Source organism: Carettochelys insculpta, chromosome 20 (genome assembly GCF_033958435.1).
Source record: "Carettochelys insculpta isolate YL-2023 chromosome 20, ASM3395843v1, whole genome shotgun sequence".
Classification (NCBI taxonomy): Eukaryota; Metazoa; Chordata; order Testudines; family Carettochelyidae; genus Carettochelys; species Carettochelys insculpta.
Genome location: NC_134156.1, coordinates 16,040,648 through 16,062,046, shown reverse-complemented (window position 1 = coordinate 16,062,046; position 21,399 = coordinate 16,040,648). Strand labels below are relative to the sequence as shown.

General features: G+C 42.1%; 1 protein-coding gene across 1 annotated transcript; it reads left to right on the top strand.

The window, feature by feature from the left end:
* Window positions 1–4,559: 4,559 nt before the first annotated feature.
* COIL (coilin) lies at window positions 4,560–16,630 on the top strand. Its single transcript, XM_075014443.1, has 7 exons — window positions 4,560–4,819; window positions 6,076–7,270; window positions 8,399–8,485; window positions 10,870–10,917; window positions 11,563–11,632; window positions 14,251–14,339; window positions 14,941–16,630. Exons 1-7 carry the CDS (start codon window positions 4,566–4,568, stop codon window positions 15,031–15,033), a joined length of 1,836 nt encoding a protein of 611 aa, XP_074870544.1. The 5' UTR covers window positions 4,560–4,565; the 3' UTR covers window positions 15,034–16,630.
* The last annotated feature ends 4,769 nt before the right edge of the window (window positions 16,631–21,399 follow it).

The following is a 21,399-nucleotide window of genomic DNA, read 5'->3' as shown; positions in this document are numbered from 1 at the left end:
AGGTGTCCCAAAAATTGCTTGTCCCAACCAAACTGGCCAACATGCTATGGCTGGCAGTTTTACCTGCACAGTGGTCGAAAAACAGTGAAAAGAAAGATGATATTTGGAGCATGGAACGTTCTCACCCTCTTGGACAGGGAGAACACTATAAGGTCTGAGAGACGAATAGCCCTCATAGCAAGAGAACTGGTACACTATAATATTGGCATAGCCACCTTGAGCAAGACCAGACTTCCAGAGGAAGGATCCATCTGCGAACCGAAAGGAGGTTACACCTTCTTCTGGAAAGGCAGGCCAGAAAACAAAGACAACATCCATGGAGTGGGACTTGCCATCAAGACATCACTTCTGTGCCAGCTTCCTGACCTACCAGCTTGCATCAGTGAGCTCAAGCTCTGCTTCTCCAAATCCTCTCACCACATTACAGTCCTCAGTGCTTATGCCTACTCTGATCAGCAGTGATGAAGCAAAAGAGAGTTTCTATGAGGACCTTGATCACCTTGCAAAAGCAACTCCTCCTAGTGACAAGCTTCTCCTATTGGGTGACTTCAATGCCACAGTTAGCAAGGACTGTAGAAACTGGAAAGGGGTGCTGAGGAATCATGGCATTGGTAACATGAATGTCAATGGCCTTCTTCTGCTGAGCTTGTTTGCAGAAAATGACCGGACAATTACCAACACTCTCTTCAGGCAGGCCGATAAATACAGGATCGCATGGATGCACCCAAAATCAAAACACTGGCACCTGATTGACTATGTCATCAGTTGCAGGTGGGACATTCATGATGTTAAGATCACCAGCACCATGAAGGGAGCTAAGTGCTGGACTGATCACAGACTCATCAGACCTATCCTTATGCTGCACATCACACCACTGCACCGCAAGAAGCTCACGGTTGTCAGACCCTCCATCAACATCATGAAGCTGCAACAGACTGGTCTTCATGAGCAATTCACAGCCTGCCTTGATGACATGCTGATATCCCATGGGCCTCTGACTGGAGACCCAACACAAAAGTGGGACCAGTTTAAAACCCTGGTGACAAAGTCAGCCAAGTCAACACTAGGGCTAAAAAAAGAGTTCACCAAGACTGATTTGATGAAAATGATGAGAGCATCACAAAGATCTTAGAGGAAAAACAGAACACATTTCTGGTATGGCAAAACGATCAGTCCTCAATCTCCAAACATGATTGTTTCAAACACCTTCAGAATCAGGCACAGACTGCAAGATGAGTGGTGGGAGAGAAAAGCCGATGAAGTCCAATACTACACTGACACCAAGAACTCCAATATGTTCTTCAGTGCTATCAAAGCTGTATGTGGACCTTCAAAGCCAAGTACTACACCTCCTTTGTCTGCAGATGGCATGACCCTCCTGAGGGAGAAGAGCAGCATCAATGATAGGTGGAGAGAGCATTTCAGCAACCTTTTCAACAGGCCCTCCATTATTGATCCTGCGGCCCTAGACCAGATCCCCCAGAAACTCTCGATAGACAGTCTTGACCTGTCCCCTACAATGTATGAGGTCAAAAGGGCAATCAGCCAGACCAGCTCTAGCAAAGCCCATTGGGATGGATGGTATCCCTGCTGAAATTTTCAAAGCAGCAGAACCAGTGTCACTTGAAGCCTTTCACAGCATTTTGATTAGCGTCTGGGAAGAAGAAGATGTGCCCAAAAATTTTAGGGATGCTACAGTCCTTTCACTCTTCAAGAACAAGGGCAACAAATCTAACTGTGGGAAATTACCGGGGCATCTCCCTTCTCTCTACTGCTGGGAAGATCTTGTCTCGAGTCATCCTCAACTGTCCGATCACCAGCATCTCAGAGCAGAACCTACCAGAGGCACAGTGTGATTTCTGCCCAGGCTACAGCACCATTGACATGATCTTTGCTATCTCTGGCCTGGCTATGGTCTGAAGAAGTGGGTCTGTCCCACAAAAGCTCACCTAATAAACTATTTTGCTAGTCTTTAAAGTGCTACTTGACTGCTTTTTGTTTTGATAGTGTATAGACGAGCGTGGCTCCCTCTCTGTTACTATTCAACATGATCTTTGCTGTTCGTCAAATCCAGGAAAAGTGCATAGAGCAGAACTTGGAACTATACGCCATCTTTATAGACCTGTCCAAAGCATATGACATCGTCAACAGAGAAGACCTGTGGATTATCCTGTCAAAATTTCGCTGCCCAAGAAGATTTGTCAACCTCATACACCTGTTCCACGATGACATGACTGGCTTTGTTCTTTCAAATGGCGAGTCTTCAGATCCATTTGAGATATACAGTTGGTGTGAAGCAAGGGTGAGTGCTGGCCCATTGCTATTCAACCCTTTTCATATCCATCCTCAGCCATGCAGTTAAGGACCTGGACCTGGACCATGGAGTCTACATAAAGTACCGGCTTGATGGGTCACCTTTCGACCTTTGTTGTTTGAATGCTAAAACCAAGATGCTTGAGACACTCATCCTTGAAGCCGTTTTTGCTGACAACTGTGCACTTACAGCACACAAGGAATCTGATGAAATTTAATAAGGACAAATGCAAAGTACTCCACTTAGGAAGAAACAATCAGCTTCATATGGATAGAATGGGAAATAAGTGTCTAGGAAGGAGTACTGCAGAAAGGGACTTCGTGGTCATTGCAGACAACAAGCTAAATATGAATCAACCATGTGATGCTGTTGCCCAAAAAGCAAACATAATTCTGGGAGTATTAACAGGAGTGTTGTGAGGAGCAACAAGAATGATTGCAGGTCTAGAGAACATGAGCTACGAGGGAAGATTGAAAGAACTGGGCTTTTTTAGTTAAGAAAAGAGAAGACTTAGGGGGACATAATAGCAGTTTTCAAGTACCTCAAAGAAGGTTACAAGGAGGAGGGAGAAAAATTGTTCTCCTTGGCCTCTGAGGATAGGACAAGGAGCAATGGGCTTAAACTGCAGCAAGGGAGGTTTAGATTAGACATTAGGAAAAACTTCTAACTGTCAAGGTGGTTAAACACTGGAATAAATTATGTAGGGAGGTTGTGGAATCTCCATCGTTGGAGATATTTAAGAGCAGGTTAGATAGATACCTATTGGGCATGATCTAAATGGTGTTTAGTCCTGCCAAGATGGCAGGGAACTGGACTAGATGATCTCTTGAAGTCCCTTCCAGTTCTAGTGTTCTATGATTCTATGATCTCCAGCTTATTGTCAACAACTTTTCTGAAGCCACTTGCCTATTTGGTTTGACCATCAGCCTAGGAAAGACCCAGGTACTGTTTCAGCCTGCTCCAGGATATGCTGCTCTCCCCGCTTCAATCTCTGTTGAAGGAACAGAGTTAAAAACAGTGGATGAGTTCAAATACCTCAGCAGCGTGATAGCCAGTGATGTCTCCCTCAACAAAGAAATCGATGCCAGCATCTACAAGGCCAACCAGGCACTAGGACGTCTGAGAGCACGATTGTTGAAACAGCACAATATTCAACAGTCCACTAAACTGAAAGTGTACAAGTCTGTAGTACTGACCAGTCTCCTGTATGGATGTGAAACCTGGACCTTGTACAGAAAACATGTGAAACTGCTGGAACACTTCCACACACGCACCCTGAGGTTAATACTGCACATATGATGGCAGGACAGAGTCACAAACTTGGAAGTCCTTGACAGAACAGGAATTACAAGCACTGAAGCCTTGATTCTGAAAGCCCAGCTTCTCTGGACAGGGCACATCGTATGAATGGAGGAGTCAAGAATCCCTAATCAACTCTTCTATGGTGAACTCTCCCAGGGCAAAAGGAATCAAGGTAGGCCTTGCAACAGGTATAAAGACTGCATGAAGGCCAACATTGCTCATGCTGGATTAAAGCCAAAGCAGCTAGAGCAGCATTCAGGAGACCAAACAGGCTGGAGTGCTGTCATATGACACGCGTATGACTACTTTGAAGAGTAGGGATGCATACGCCTGACTGATGCTCGTGAGAGGAGAAAAGCAACAGCAGCAGCCACATCGACACAGCCAGGACAATCCCCTTGCCCCTACGGTGCATTCCCATGCCATTCATGGCGTGCACTCCTCAGCCACACGCGAGTCCACAACTGACAAGCCTGTGCAATCTCAAGACGTCATCATCGGACATGACGGACTACCAAGAAGAAGTGAAATTAATGAGACTCCAGACAGAAGTTAGGCCTCACCCTGTAAATCTGACTGCAGTATCTTGGATTTAAGATGTTAACATAAATGCTTCTAAATCCTCCTGCTTGTCGCTGTGAGAAAGAGGAAATAGGAAGACTATTGGAAACATGGACCCTGATTCTGCTCCGAGCGCTGCAGTCATGACAGACGAAGGCCAGGATAAAACCAGGGTGGACAGATTCTCAGAAACCGACGAGGATCAATCTGAGCACAAGGGTGACAAGGATGAACCGCAATCCCCCGATCTACTCCGCTTGCGCAGTCCCCCGGCTGCAGTTCGCCGCTGCTGCCGGCAGGTGGCGTCCGCAATGCGAAGCTGCTAATGCCTCTCTTGTCCCGCATGCGGCTCCGTAGCCCTCTTCCCTCCCTGCTCTCCTTGTCCAAGATGGCGGCGCTTGGGGGAGGGGGCCCCGTGCGGCTCCGGCTACTCTTCGACTACCCGCCGCCGGGGAGCCCGGGCTGCGGGCTGTGCTGGCTGCTGCTGGAGCCCAGCCAAGTGCGGCTGGTCACCGACCTTATCAGCCTCATCCGGGAAAAGTTCGGCTTCAGCCGCCGGGCTCAGCTCAGCCTCTTCCTGGAGGGGGCGCTGCTGCCGCCGACCGAGAGCGCGCGCTTGGTGCGGGACAACGACTCCCTCAGGTGGGGAAGGGGAGGCGCGAGACACCCTCAGGTGCCGGGGGAGGGGAGGAGAAAGGGAGGCGCGAGACACCCTCAGGTGCCGGGGGAGGGGAGGAGAAGGGGAGGCGCGAGACACCCTCAGGTACCTGGTGGGGTTGGAGCGGGGAGAACCGCCCATCTTTCACGTGAACAGTGAATCTTACAAGGGCAGCCTCATACGTGGTGGGGGCACCTCTGACCACAGTTTAGTGGCCACCAGGGGAGATAGACCCTGAGGTTTCTAACCCGGCTCTCCTGGCCTAAGATGCTGCATTACTCTGGAATTAAAAAAATGGAGGTGTGGGGGGGCAAGGTGCTTTATTATTATTAGGAAACTAGGACCTTCCCCAAGTAGCTGGAAGAGCATGGGCCTTTAGGCTCAAGTCTCTGCTTTGCACCCTGTCTATTCAGGGATCATCTCTTTGCACTTTCTCTGTTCTCTACAGTGGAGCCTTCCTGTAAATTTGCTGATTTTGGTTGGATGTATTCTTGGTGATTTTATCACATTACAGGGTTCCAGGAGGCCACTCCTGGAAGACTGGTAACTCTACATAGCTGCTCTGTTCCACTTCAAAAAAAACTTGCTTCTAAAAATAAGTAGCTAATAGTATTTGGCACACACTCTTCCCCTTGTGCAGATGTTGTTTGATAGTTTTCACATTATGCTAGCTGGATCATATTGTAGGATTAAGTTCAACTTTCTTTCTTTTGAAAAGCACATTTATTGTTGTCTGGACATGCCCTTCAAATCTTGAGATAGTGGAGGCAGGCCTGTAATGTCCCACAAAGCCTGTGCCTCAGACCAAAAGCCTGAAATTTGTCAAGTTTGTGGAGAGGAAATCTAGGCTTCTTAGGAACTAGAGAAGTGAAGCCAGTGTTCCCCCCTGCAGATTTCCCACTGAGTTCCCTTACTCCATGGCATCTGCACTGGTGTGTGGACCCCTCTAGCAACAGGGACATGGTGCAGTATGTGCACCACCCCTTTTTTCTGCATGTGAGCATATGAGGATTTTAGGGTGTTTGATGACAGTTTCATCCTTGGTGGCATAATTTGTTTGGGAGATTTGTTTGTTTGCATCTATCTCCTCTTCTGAGGTCATATTTTTTTAGCTAAGTGAATAGCTGTGACATCCTTACTTCTAAAAGACAGTAATCTAATAATTATGTCAAACTTAGCATGTAGAAAGGAATACTATTTTACTAGTGGACTGAGTGCTTGTTTCTTGTCTTTTTGACAGAGTGAAATTGGAAAAGGTAGATTCAGATAGTTGTGATGAGATTGGTAATGACATCACTTATTCATCAAGAAAAGAGAGAAAAAGGCACTGGCAAAAGGTGAAAGAGAAGGGGGAGTCTAAAAGTGACGATGGCAGACACAGAAGGAAGAAGATGAAGAAGAAACAGAACTCTGATCGTCTTTCTTGTGAGGAAGGGGACTCTGTAAATATTCAAGACACTTGTAATAAGCCTATAAAAAGAAAAAGAAAAGAAGTGAATAGAAGAATTGATATCACAGGAGGTACGCTTAACAGTGGTCTTAATGAGTCTGAAAAACTTAAAAAAAAGTCCATGGGGAAGAAGGAGTTGGAAACAAAAAGAAAGAATGCTAAGCAGAGAAAAACAAGGGCAGTTGGAGGAGCGACTGTTTTAGAAAGGGCAAATAACAGGCTCCCTCTGAGTCCTAGTAAAAGTAGCACAGTAAAAAACATTGCAGCACAGTCCAGCAAAAAGACAGGGGAAATTTCAGATTGTGATTCCTCCAGCACGTCATCTGACAGTGAAATGGATATGAAGCAAAATGAACCCTCACGTAAACCTATGGCAGCAACCCTACCCAGAGACAAATCCCAACTTGCTGCAAATTCTGCTATAAAAACTGTTGCTGCTGGTAAGTTTTCCGTAAAGTCTATGGATGAAAATTTCCCCAAGACTGCAATTAGTAAAAAAGCTAAACCACAGTCCTCTAGTTCAGATTCTGACTCTGTGGAGGAGGAGCAGCAGCAGCAAAGCAGTGACTCAAAGATACCATTGCTGCCTAAAAATCCACCAGTTGAGAACATTATGTCAAAATCTCCCAAGGCAAAGACCTCTTCAGAGTCTGATAGTTCAGATTCAGAGAAGTTTGTTATCAAAAAGCCCATAGCAAATGTTGGCTTCAATAAATCCTTAGTAAGAAATGATGGTAAACAGTTACCAACAATCACTCAAGGACCAGCTATAAACTCCAGCAGTTTTGGAAGGGGACTGGGAAGAGGAGAAGATAACTTCTTCTGGAGAGGACATAGGGGTCGTGGGGGTCGTGGGATGATCAGAGGTCGGGGTCAGGGTCGAGGCAGAGGAGAAAACACTAGCTTCTTCTTCAACTACAGCAGTGACAACAAGAAGCAGCAGCAGTTAAATGAAGAAGCAGCAAACACTTCAGTTGTTATCCAGGTGAGTAACTATGTCCACATACTACGTTCCTTTAACTTTGTTTTTAATTTATAACTTTCTTACTAAGGTTTCAGTTCTTATATAATGCTTTTCAATACTAGATCTCAAAGTACTTAAAGAAGGTCAGTATTGTTATGCTCATTTTACAGATAAGAAATTGAAGCACAAAGAATTGATTTGGCCAAGGTCAGCCAAGAGGCCACTGCCAGAGATGGGAATAGCATCCGTGTCTTGTTAATCCAGACTTACTACTCTATGCTGCCTCTCATATGAAATGATCATAAATTGTAAAAACAAATAAAAAAGATAAGACTAAGAGCAATGTAAAGAATACAACAATTTTGTTAATTCAGTTAAGGCCAGATCACTCATATTCTAAAGAAGTGTTTGTAAAAATACTCTTGTTTTACATTATACACATAACTTGTGCTCTGTGTCTTGATTTGGATTATGTCCAAATTCATGGTTCATTTTGGTCAGTTTCTTGGTCATAGGTTTTAAAAATCATAAATATTATGATTTCTGCTATTTAAATCCAAAATTACAGGGTTCTGTTATTGTAGGGGTCCTGACCCAAAAAGGAGTTGTGAATGGGTCACAAAGTTACCCTTACTTCTGTGCTGCCAAGCTGCAAAACAGTGGCCGCTAGCAGGGAACCCAGCTCTGAAGACAGAGCCATCACCACAAGACACATGGAAGGATACCATGGTATGATGTTGCTGCCCTTACGACGTCTGAAGCTTACCTGAAGAGCTGGGCCATCAGTCAGCAGGTGCCACTTTCTGGTGTCCCAGCTATGAAGCCAGTGCAGAAGTAAGGATGGCAATACCACAACCCCTCTAAAATAACCATGTGCCCGCCCCCCTGCAACTCCCTTTTGGGCCAGGATGCCTGATATGAGAAATGCTGGTCTCCCCCTTGAAATCTGTGAAGTATAGGAGGAATGCACATGAAAGACCAGATTTCAGTCAGTGACACATTTTTACTGACGGTGAATTTGGTAGGTCATAGTTTGGTTGTTGCTTTGAGTGATGGATTTTCTGGGTTTTTTTCATATAGTATTAACATTGCCTGTTAGCTTTTCTTAATTATGTAATTGAATCAATGGGTTTAATGTTTATTTCACAGAATCCTGTGGAAGTTCCAAAGAGGGACTATAGTGTACTACCTCTATTAGCTGCCCCTCCTCAATTAGGGGAAAAAATTGCCTTTAAGGTAAGGAAAACCTAAAATATATTGTGTTAATCATGTGGCTCAGAACTCTTTTAGATGCACCAGTATAATACATTTTGAAAGATATAATACAGCTACTTCAGCTGTGATATCCCAAAATTTTACAGTGTTCAAATTTGCATTATTTAGTGATTGTTGTTCTAGATCTAGAGTATTAGATAATACATTTGTATTTATCCGGATACGCAGTTATCTTTGCTTCCCCTAACTTGTAAGTTGGCAGAGGAAAAATGGGTCTCTGTGGGATTGATGTTACCGCCTTTCTCTTTGGACTATAAATCTAGGCCTTCAACTGTTAGCATGAGAATTGGTTATCCAGATAACCCTTTTTTACCTTTATTGATCAATGACATATTTGCGTAAATCTTTTTCTAAGAAATCTGGAACTCTGACTGTTCAGAACCCTTTAAACTTTCTGGTATGTCTTTTATTTACAAGTAGCTCTAAACCTATTCATTAGCCTCTCTAACCAAGTAGTTTCTTGAATAAAAGAACCTGCTACAGTTCTCAGTTTGCATATATTTTCAAATTGTTTTACTGTGAAGACACAGCTTGAAGGGAATCAATCGATGCTTTGAATTTAGAAAGCTTTTGAACTAGTGCATTTATTTTGTTTACACTTAATAGAATGATAACATAAGCAAAGAAATGTACATCTCTATTTCAATTTTAGTAGGAATTCCTAAACAAATCCGTATAATGGGTCTTTCCCTCTTACCATCTGGTCAAGACTCAGAAAATCAAGCTGACTTTGAACATCCCAAACTGCACCCCACCCCGCTTTTTTTCCTGAAAAAATTGCCCTGATACAAATAAATAAAATTCTTGAAAGACCACCACCACATAGAGGAGTGCTTCACACACAAAAATGAAATCACTATGAGAGCTAAATTATACAGAAAGTGAAAATCATCTTCAGTTACTCTTTATCTCTATATGGTATTTCTGAGACATTGCAAAACTTGCTCTAAAAATAATGCTATTTCAGTCCCAAAGTCAAAAATAGCGAGAAAACACTGGTGCTGAGGAAGCTAGAGTCACTGGCTATGTCTACATGTGCCACTTCTTCTGGAAGTGGCATGATAATGAGCCCTCTGGAAGATGCTAATGAGGTGCGGTTGTAAATTTTCCATGTCTCATTAGCATATGGCATGCGATTTGGAGTCTGGAAAAAGCTCTTGCAGACTCCAAAATACATGTGCAAACATACAGCCCACGGGGATCTTCCAGAAGGAAACTCTCCATCTGGAAGCCCCCTTCTCCTAAAAATTTTGTGGAAGAGGGGGCTTCTGGAAGGATGGTTTCCTTCTAGAAGATCCCTGCAAGCTGCACGTCTGCACGTGTATTTTGGAGTCCAGCAGGGCTTCTTCTGGACTCCAAATCACATACCCATATGCTAATGAGGCATGGAAAATTTACACCCGCACCTCATTAGCATTTTCCAAAGGGCTCATTACCATGCCGCTTCCGGAAGAAGAGGCACGTGTAGACACAGCCATTGTGATTGCTTCAGGCCCAGGCTGAATGGAAAGCCACTGGAGAAATCAGTCATGGTATACTAGCTGGGTTAAGTGTTAGGGTCTAGGACAAGGGTGGGAAATATGGCCCATGGGCCAGATCCAGCCCACTAAGCCACTGGATCTGGCCCACAACCCAGCAGGAGCCTGGGGCAGGCTACATGCCTACCTCACTGCTGTTTGCTGCTCAGTCACAGCAGTGTGAGAAGCTTCTACCCCCTGCTAACAGGGTCACTCAGAGAATCACATAGCCTTCACAATAGGCTGCTCTGGGTGGCGTGCTGGGGTGCAGCTGTCAGGGATCTGCTGGGCTGCTTTCTGGGAGCTACATAGATAAGCATCTCCTGGTCAGAGCCTGTCTCTGGCAGCCTTCTTTCTGCGCCCCCGCCCCCGCACTCCTGCCCAACATAACCCAAATCCTCTGCACCCTTGCTCCTGTACCCATACCCCACCCGGACCCTGCACCCAGATCCTCTGCCCCAGGTCATAACTCAAACCCCTACACCTGTGCCCCGATCTCAACCTGGTCCTAAATCCTGCACCTCCTCTTACACCCCTCCTCCAGGTCACAACTCCCTCCTGGGCCCCACATCCCCTCCTACATCTCCATCCCAGACCACACACCTCCTCCATTAATATCATGGAAGAATGTGTCCCTTGACCACTTACCAAATTCCTGGAGTGGCTCCCATCAAAAATTTTTGCCCACCCCTCGTCTAAGAGCAGGATACACAGCTCTTGTGCAGTTCACCTCAGTGACAGTTTGGGTAGTAAGTGACAACAGCACGAGCCAGAAGCAGGAGGTACTATTTGCATGGGTTTTATTGACTTCTGTTTTTCTTCTAACAGCTTTTGGAATTAACTGAAAATTACACTCCTGAAGTATCTGACTACAAGGTATTTTTTCAAAACATGTATGTATAATACTATATTGTGTAAGACAAGGTTTTGGGGAAGTCTGAGATATTTTAAAATTCTGTACATTATATATTTCCCCCCACTTCACATGTGACTGCAGACTATTTTCAGTGTAAATAAAAAATAATTACAAACTAAAAACCATTCAGAATACTAAAGGGTTGTCAATAGAAAAGTGCATGCAAACAATACTGCTGATTTAAGAGCCAACAATTTAAATTCTGAGGAAAAATTCCAAGCTCTTGGATGCAAATGAACATTGAAAACCTTGATGGTTTTGTTTAAAGTTGTCAGGACACCTCATGGAACTATTAAAAATACACCTTTATGGCAGTTTCAAAGAAAACTTGTTTATAGCTGAATGATTGCTGCATTAATCCACAGTGACTGTGGCAATAAAGGATTTGGGTGTATTGGTATGCTAATTTTACTAATTCATTTAAAAAAAAGTTTTTAAAGTTAATTGTTTTAATACTTTTAAGAGATTTTTTTCAAAACTGAAAAAAGACTCCATCAAATAGAAATATGTGCTGTAGGTGTGTTCCAGCATATCTCTCTAATGTAATATGGAATACTTATATTTGCTGTGCTTCATCATGGTACTGTTTTTGTTGTTTTTTGAAGGAGGGAAAAATAATCAGTTGGAATGCTGATAACAAACAGGTAGAGCTTGAGATTCTTTCATCTTCAGCAGGTAAGTAAAAAGTAACTCAATAAGTCAATATGTAACTATCTAAAGTAATTTCTGCTGCAGTGGAAAATATCTGTTAAACAATACAGTCTTCCCCTGCCTTACAAGGGTAATTCGTTCCTGAAAAACTCCTCTTAGGGTGAATTCTTGTAAGTTGAAAATGTAATTACCATTAATTTTTATGCATTCCTGAGCCCCAAAATTTACATCCATTTACGCAAGCAGCAGGGGCGGGGCCAGGATGGGCTGCACACCCAGCATCCACGTCTCAGGAGTGCCTGGGAGCCTGAGGCTTCCAGTTGGGCCAGGGTGCACCGCTGCTGCAGCGCCAAGGCGGAGACCCAGACCAGCCACAGGTAAAGGCTGGGCCGGGGGCTCTGGGAAACCGCTGCCAGGCACTGCAGAGAGATGCACCGGCCGGGATGCAGCTGCGGGCAGCTATTGCCTGGAGCTGTGGCCTTTCTCCTGCTGCAGGGTGCCCGCGTCCCGCTGAGGCGCACAAAATTCAAATTGGTCCTCGTAAATTCGAGAAAATGCCTCTGAAGTAGAGGTTTTGAATCAAACTCCTCATATATTTGAATTCTCGTAACCTGAATGGGCGTATCTTGGGGTATGACTGTATATTACAATTTTCTGAGGCATATATTTCAGCATTTTCTCAAGCATTGTAACATTTCCCACATACTTAAAATAGCATGTTAAGTACAGAAAATCCATGACACTTGGGCTGCGTCTATGCTTGCATTCCTCTTTCGAAAGGCGTGCAAATGAGGGAAATTGAAAGTGTAAATCTGTCATTTGCATATCTGGTGCCTCATTTGCATGTTATTTTGAAAGAAGAAAAGCAGTGTAGAGACAGCTCTTTCGAAAGCAAACTTCATCTTCAAGAGAACCCTTCTTTCTTTTCTTTAATGGGAAGAAGGGGTCTTTCAAAGATGGGGTTTACTTTTGAAAGAGCCTCACTGACACTGCTTTTTCTTCCTTTGAAAGCATATGGAAATGAGGTGCTGCATATGTAAGTCTGCACCTCATTTGCATTTTCGATTTCCCTTATTTGCATGCCTATTTCGAAGGAGGAATGCAAGTGTAGACACAGCCTTGAAGTTTTGCCATTGACTTCATAGGGTGTAGGACTGAGTCCTTAAAAATTAAAAGAGTACCTCAAATATTTGTTAGAAATTTGGAATGCAAGTATAGTGGTTGCCATTTAAAAACCGACATTTATCAGCAGATACCAGACAACGGAGTTAGATTTAGTTTTTCCTTAAATCAGAATCGATTTGAGATTGAGTTAGCAATTGTTGCCTTTTTACTGTGTTTTACTATGTGGTCTTAACTAGATACATGTATTATAATTTGTGGTGGGAGAGAATATGGGAAGAGAGTAGAGGCTGAACTAAGCCTGTTTTTGAGGTACACTTGTTATATGCATTGTTGAAATGGTGTCGATGTTCCTTAGCACTGTATAATTAGTGACAAATATGTCCCTACCTCAAGCAAATTAGATTGCGTTGATCCTGTATAGCAGGTTTGGGGAACTTACAGCTTGCAGGTTGGCTTTGGCTCTCAGCTTGCCTTGATGCAGCTGATGAGACTTGTGGATCCCCCCAACCCCTCCCCTTGGATGGGGAAATATTAACGCAGGGAAGCACTCACCTAAATTGCAGCCAGTGGGAGTGGCAGGAAGCTGCGCCTGTATGTATAGGGTGGCTCTTTTCCCCCTGGAAGCTGCTTCAGGTAAGTGTTACTATCCCCTCCAACCTTTTCCATCCACTCAGCCCATGTACCCCGACACCAGTTCACTCCTGCACCATACTTTCTGCCCAGACCTTGCACCCTCAGCCCACTCCTGCACACTGCCTCCTGCCCAGCCCCCTCCCTGGCGGCATCCTCATGCACACTGAACCATTCATTTTTGGGACCCACCCCTGAGCCTAAGGGGGACCCACAAAATCTCCTAGGCCCAGGCTTCCAGGCAATGTTCCCTTTAACTATTCATGTGCAGAATAAATTTTATGTGAAAGAGTAGAAAAACATGCTGCCAGCTGTAGGTGCTCTACTCATCAGCTAAGTGGCCATCCCAGTGCTCAGCTTTGAGGGAATGCTACCCCCAACAGAGTTAATTTTGCTCTGTTGGATAGCCCTGAGTCGTGCCTCCTCTCTGGCTCCCATAGCCCTATGAGTCTGGAGCATGAGGTGAACCCTGGCTCCCTGAGTTGCATGAGTGAAGTGTCCTTATTTTTCCTGCTGCTCAGTTGTGGGTCACTTCACTGAGTTTTTTTTTTTTCCCCCCTCCCTCCCCTGCTCACTTGGGAGTGAGCTCAGATTTATCTGTTTAGCTTCTTCCTTGTATGTGACCCCCAACTGATTTTGTTTTTCAGTGGGTCGGTGCCCCAGCTCAGAAAAGGTTCCTCACTCCTGTTGTACAGCATGATAACATAGTAGTCGTATGGTCACTGCTACTCAACTGCTTCATCGGTCCATTGGGGAGTGAATGATTGTAACAGTGATTGTTGTGATATATAATGCTGATTAAATAAATGAGCCTTGACCAGCTTCATAAGTAATGTTTACCTTTACTGTTATATAAAAGTAACTGAATTTTTTTTTTCTTGTTTTAGTGATCAAAGAGCCAGGAAAGTTTGATCTTGTGTACCAGTCTGAAGATGGAGCTGAGGTGATAGAATATGCTGTTTCTCAGGATACAAAGGTATGTTAATAGTCTTTAAGCTGCTTTGCATTGCATTATGCAGAGTTGAAACCTTCGCAGTTGTGCATAGGGATTCATTATATCTAAGGAACTTGTTTTAATGAGATTTCTGTTTGTCATACATCTCAATGAAAGTGAGTGAAAAGAAAAAAAATCATTGCTTCTTTATAGCGATTATTGTGTGTTTAGGTCATAGCAATCATTTTAACATATCATATCATATTCAACATTATATTCAACATATAATAACTACACAGGTGTGTAGATGTGTTCTGAATTAAAATAAAATGCAAAGGCTTTCTTTTCTGTAATATAACAATTCAATATGTCTAGCATGTTTCAGTCTTCACAAGTTTGTCTATTCATCTGGCATTTTACTTGCCAACATCTTTGGTGATGTCAGTGGAATTCTTTGTGTATTAGGAAAGCAGAAAACCAGGGTAGGGATTCACCATACAGATCTTTGTGATATACTGTTGTTCTTATTTAGTAATGCTTTGGATGGATGTGCTGCTGCTATGTACCACCTTAGCATAAATATAGGCGATAAAAATTCTCATCTATTTCTCTCCAAGCTAAACATTATACATGTTTGTTTCAGATAACTGAAAGCTGGGATGCACTGATTGAGCCAAGACTGATTGTTGAATCACATTCTACTAATGAAACAACTACCGAGAATATAAAACTCTAAGATGTGAACTCATTTTACATATGTGTAAATAGTTGCGTAGACTCACTGTTTGGTGAAGTATTGTCTTTTAGTTTAGAAGACAACAAATGCAAGAGTGCTATTTTTAAATAAATAATTTAAAAATGAATTTGCGTATAAGGAATCATAAATACAGTTCTTCAAAGGGAATTTGGTGTATTTAATGGAGAAGTATATTTACCTCCCTTTTTAAAATTATTTCTAATGAAACAGTTTTTCTGTCAGACATGACTTACCTATTGGGAAATTGCTTTCATCATGAATGTGGAATACAGAAATACTTTTAAAATAATTAGTTTCAGTTAAGTTTATTTTCAATAACAATAGAAAGATAACTTATTATGATAAGAACTTAAAATATCATAATTTATCATAAATCTGATAAACTCACTGTACTTCTCAGCATACTGTCTTCTTCCACTGATACTATTTCTTGCAATACCATAGCCTCTTGTATTGGAACATGTCAAAGCGCTTCACAGATGTTAAGTCCTTTTACTGCTCAGAAATAGATAAGTAAGTAGGTAAGTATCCTCCATTTGCAGATGGTGAAACTTGAAAACCTTAAGTAAAGCAAAGGGCAAAAAAGAACTAGAACACAGGAGTTGAATACTCCGAGGCAGTGTTGCCTCATATATGTATTAATCACTATGGACTTCTTTAAAAGAAAAAAAAACTGTTTGCCCTTTGTGCTGATCAGTTTCAAGTAGCCTATGCCAAGTGCCCTTTCTTTCCTCCTTAAATGACATCTGTCAGTATCATCCAGTAATAAATACTTGTTCAATAAATAAACTAAGTTCGCTACTTGTTCAATAAATAAATTAAGTTCTGTGGTAGCATCTAGACGACCTGATTGTGCCATTGTGCTAAGCAGGATTACAGATGCATAGAGATGACCCTTGTCTCGACCTCATAATATTTGAAGTATAAGACTTCAAAAAACTGCTGGATACAACAGTCTCCTGAAATAATTGTCAGTCATAGTCTGCTTATCTAGATTTGTACTCTATTTTGGTAATGGAACTTGGCTTATCTATAGCAGTGTCATTTAACAATATTTTATTTTTGCTGTGTAAGTACAGGACATACGAAAAGTATGTTAACATTGCACATGATCAGTTCAGATATTGGTTAATTTTGATTTGGCATTGTTTTATGTTGCAGTGTTAACTTCTTTAAAGTTACGAAAATGGAATTAATGAATAAATGAAAAATGATATTTAGTTGTGAACTAAAACAATAAGAAAACTAGTAAGATATTTTGGAGCCAAATAATATGTTTTATCCCCAAGTTAGTTTCAGATAACTGCAGATTGTTTTTCATTTCTGCAAAAGAATGTCAAGCAAATTATTTAAATTGCAATTATATTTTGCAATAGTTTATAGCAGAAGTGTCATCTGTTAAGAGAAGTCTTGATGTTTAATTTGCATTTTTAATACAGACCATGTTCCCCATTCTGTAGCCTAATGCAATACCCAATGTATCATGAATAAAAATTGAAGCATAAGTACTCAGGTTTATGAAGATACACATTTACCAGTTCCCTGTGTCTACATGAGCCCCTTCCTTTCGAAAGGGCATGTTAATGAGCAGGTTCGAAAGATGCTAATGAGGCACTGCAATGAATATGCAGTGCCTCATTAGCATAATGGCAGCCGCAGCGATTCAAAAGTGCGGCTTTTCGAATCGCATGCTGCCTGTAGAGATGGAGCCTTCCAAAAGGACCCCCCACCAGTTTTCAAAAGCCCTTCTTCCTAACACCAGATAGGAAAAAGGGCTTTCGAAAACGGAGGGGTCCTTTCAGAAGGTCCCATCTCCACAGGCAATGCGTGATTCGAAAAGCCGCACTAATGCTACTATTATGTACTCCATATTCATTGCAGTGCCTCATTAGCATATTTCAAACCCGCTCATTAACATGCCCCTTTCGAAAGGATGGGGCTCGTGTAGACCCAGCCGTTGTATTTGGCCATTAGGTGGCAAGATTACAGAATACTTTCTGGGTGCGTCTACACTTGCATTCCTCTTTTGAAAGACGTATGCAAATGAGGCAAATTGAAAATACAAATAATGTGTACATTTGCATATTTGGCACATCATGTGCATATTCTAATTCGAAAGAAGAAAGCCAGTGTAGACGCTGCTCTTTCGAAAGTAAACCCATCTTCGAAAGAATCTTTCTTCCCTTTATTTAATGGAAAGAAGGATTCTTTTGAAGATAGGGTTTACTTTTGAAAGAGCAGCATCTACACTGGCTTTCTTCTTTTGAAAGATGCTCTTTTGAAATTAGAATATGCAAATGAGGTCAAATACACAAATACCTCATTTGCATTTTCCATTTACCTCATTTTCATGCCTCTTTCGAAAGAGGAATGCAAGTGTAGATGCACCCTATGGCTGCGTCTACACGTGCACGCTACTTCGAAGTAGCGGCAGTAACTTCGAAATAGCGCCCGTCACGTCTACACGTGTTGGGCGCTATTTCGAAGTTGAAATCGACGTTAGGCGGCGAGACGTCGAAGTCGCTAACCCCATGAGCGGATGGGAATAGCGCCCTACTTCGACGTTCAACATCGATGTAGGGACGTGTAGACGATCCGCGTCCCGCAACATCGAAATAGCGGGGTCCTCCATGGCGGCCATCAGCTGGGGGGTTGAGAGATACTCTCTCTCCAGCCCTTGCGGGGCTCTGTGGTCACCGTGGGCAGCAGCCCTTAGCCCAGGGCTTCTGGCTGCTGCTGCTGCAGCTGGGGGTCCGTGCTGCATATACAGGGTCTGCAACTAGTTGTTGGCTCTGTGTATCTTGCACTGTTTAATGAAAGTGTGTCTGGGAGGGGCCCTTTAAGGGAGCGACTTGCTGTTGAGTCCGCCCCGTGACCCTGTCTGCAGCTGTGCCTGGCTCCCTTATTTCGATGTGTGCTACTTTGGCATGTAGACGTTCCCTCGCTGTGCCTATTTCGATGTTGGGCTGAGCAACGTCGAAGTTGAACATCGACGTTGCCAGCCCTGGAGGACGTGTAGACGTTATTCGTCGAAATAGCCTATTTCGATGTCGCAACATCGAAATAAGCTATTTCGAAGTTGGGTGCACGTGTAGACGTAGCCTATGACTATAATGTTCTGGGTTTTTTTTTAGAATCCTTCAGTAAGCACAACTCAACTCAGTTGATATGAAACAGACAATTTTGATTAAGTAAATGCAGAGTTTGTACAAAGCCCTAGTATGGTTTTATTTTGATAGCTAGTGAGATAACATTCAATTTATATGTTAAACATAGTTCATTATTAACAGAGAGGTAGCCGTAGTAGTCTGTATTCTAACAAAACAAACAAGCAGTCATGTAGCACCTTAAAGACTAACAATAAATTATTTTGTTAGTCTTTAAGGTACTACATGACTGCTTGTTTGTATGTTTCATAATTGTAATTTTAAGATTTTTATTTTTTCTATATCTGCATTTGGTTTCCATCTTGTATATTTCTAAAAGTGACCAATATAAATCAAAGTATTTCAGGTTTACAAAATCTTTCTCATTTACGAGTAGTATCCTCTTGACTAGCAAGTCAAATATCTTTCCCCTTCCTTCTCCCCATTCTAAATTACATTAAAAGGTGGGGACCAAATGGTGCACCTTTGCTCATATTTTCAAAAGAGTTTTTAAAGGTTGGTATGTAGTCTTATGAATTAATCACTTTTACATTCTTGCATTCACCAGTACCAATACTGCTTTGTTTTATTGTAAACAATAGGGGAAGTGTTATTTCGTAATGCATAATGTTTAGGAAAAGATTCCATTCCAAAACTTAATTTGTGAGACTAACAGTCCCCTTCCACTGACTCAGAATGGGCTAAGCTTAGAACAAAAATACTGATGACTTTCAATTTGAGGCTGGATTAGCCAAGGTAAGAAAATTTTATTAATGAATGCATATTTTGGAAACATTTGGATAATACTATTTTATGGTTTTAAAATGTATTGCCAATGGAGAAGATTAAAATTGTTTTTGAAATTATTTAAATGTGATATTAAAAAGATAAAATTTAAGGAAGTAACTTCTCATACTAAACACTGAAGTGGTTGGACTATGCACTTTTGGAAGGGAGACATAAAATAATCTTGAATAAAATGAAGATGCAACTGGATTTAAAGTGAAGCTACAGATTCTTAATTTTCACTAATGTGATTGCTTGGGATCATTCTTTAGTGGTAGACTTGTAAGAAACATTGCTAATTTAATTCTTGAGTGGCTTCTTTTTGGTAGCTGAATTAAACACATGACTTAGTTAAGATCACTTATGTCTGCCCATATATAGGTTATCTATGATGAACCAAATAGGACTTACTGACTTGAACAAAAATCTTTCTTTGTAATAAGTGATGAGTATTTTTGCTTATCTTTAGATTCCAGTGTCCCTTAAGATGTTAAAAAAAAAATCACATGGCTAAAGTAGTGGCGGTCCCATCCTTAAATTGGGATTGAAATAATTGAGATTTTTTGCTTTGTTGAACACAAAAATGTTTAGCAATTGAGTGGAGTTAAATTAGCCTTGTCCGCATTATTTTATGTTTCTGAAGACTAATCCCCTTCTCAGGAGAGAGGTACTCAAACAGGGTGTACTCCAACTATTTGTGCTAATTCTGGATCTGTAAATTCTTCAGGACAGTGGAATGCTAGGCGTTCACAGCGATAATGTATTTAGTCTGCAAAATATTTAGGCTCTGTCTACCCTACAGATATCTTCTGACAAAACTTCTGTTGACAGATTGCAGCCAGACAGCAAAGTGGATTGAAAAAGTGATCTGCTCTGTTGACAGAGTGGCTGGACTGCCTGGCCGCGCTCTCGACAGAACGGGCAATCGGAAGTACAAGAGACAGGGCTGCCCAGTAACGTGGAAGCCCTGTCTGTCAACAGAGGGCCCCCTGGAGTGTCCACACAGCTGTTTTATCAACAGATTCTGTTGAGAAGGGTGTTCTGCCTGGGGGAGGGGCAGAAGGCTGTCGACAAAAGTGCTGTGTTCTGTCGATTTACTGTCAACAGAACACATTTTTAGTGTGGACGCTCTGCACGATTTGTCAACAAAATTGGAGTTTTGTCAACGAAACTCTAGTGTAGACAGCTGTAAATGGAAAAGAACCACAGACCCTGCTAATGCGTTTTTAAATCATGTAAAATGGAATTCAGCTGCTCTCAATTTATGTTCACTATAGACCTCTGTCCATCTTTTAAATAGAATGTAAGAAAAAAACATCTCTTTGAATTAGTGCTAACCACTTGGATGTATTTGCAATGCTAGGCCTGGATTGCTGGCTGTGCACCAGCCTTCTTTCTTGGAATAATTTAGAGCTCCTTAGGGCTTAGCCAAAATGAAATTAGTGGTCAGTGGCAGTGGGGGAAATTTAAGGTCCACAACACCTAATATCTTGACAACCTGGGGAGGGGATGGTAGCAGAAAAATCATTGTGGCAACACTCCCCAGTACCATTCCTCTGTACTAGAGTGATCCTACTATGGTTGGCTCCATCTTTCAGGCCTCTGTGCAACAGTGCAGTGGTTCAAAGCAGCTCAAGGGCATCTGAAAAAAAAAACAGAGGCACTGTCTTCCATAGCGTATAATTAACGTGGTGGGCACAGATATTGTGTCTTGGAATTGAACTGGGGTTTCCTGTGGGATAGTGCTGACTGATTAAGGTACTGGGCAGTTATTCACAAGTTGTTGTGAACTGTTGAAAATTGTAAAGCTATTTCTCTTGTTTTCTATAGAACTGAGTTAATTGTTTTGGGGAAAATGTGTTCCTGATAGATTTTTATGTTGAAACAGTTTTCAAATGCACATCTGGGTATGCTGGGTCCTTTATAAAATAGAGCATAGGCAGTAGTTAATTTCTTCATAGCTTGAGTTGGCTATAGCATGGAAAAATGCACTGTAACTTTTAATCAGTGACTCAGCCCTTCACACATTTATTACTCATTGTTTGCACTTTCAGCTAAAACTCAGTAATATGCAGCACCAGTCATCCATGTACACAGAGAAAATGGGTGTAAGGCCATCCAAACAATATAACAATGCATACCAAGCTAGACAGGCATTGAGGCCAACCCCCAAAAGAGTCAAAGTCCAATTTCATTTGCATATGTGCTGCAGACTTATCCAGATCTTGGTTTAGAAATCAGATGGGACAGTTTAGGAGATAAAACTCTCATGACATTTCCAGACCATAAGGATTTCAGTCAAGTCAGACATGAAGGTGGCCTCTGAGTTTTCATGATATAACTTATTATGTAAACCAGAAGTGCAGAAAGTACAAGTATATAGTGTTTGACTCAAGGAGTAGGGGAAGTTTTG

Bases quoted from the DNA above. Each gene is read 5' to 3' on its own strand.
- COIL (XM_075014443.1), top strand. From the start codon at position 4,566: ATGGCGGCGCTTGGGGGAGGGGGCCCCGTGCGGCTCCGGCTACTCTTC. The intron at 4,820-6,075 runs GTGGGGAAGGGG...TCTTTTTGACAG, and splicing joins CGGGACAACGACTCCCTCAG to AGTGAAATTGGAAAAGGTAG. The intron at 11,633-14,250 runs GTAAGTAAAAAG...TTCTTGTTTTAG, and splicing joins GATTCTTTCATCTTCAGCAG to TGATCAAAGAGCCAGGAAAG.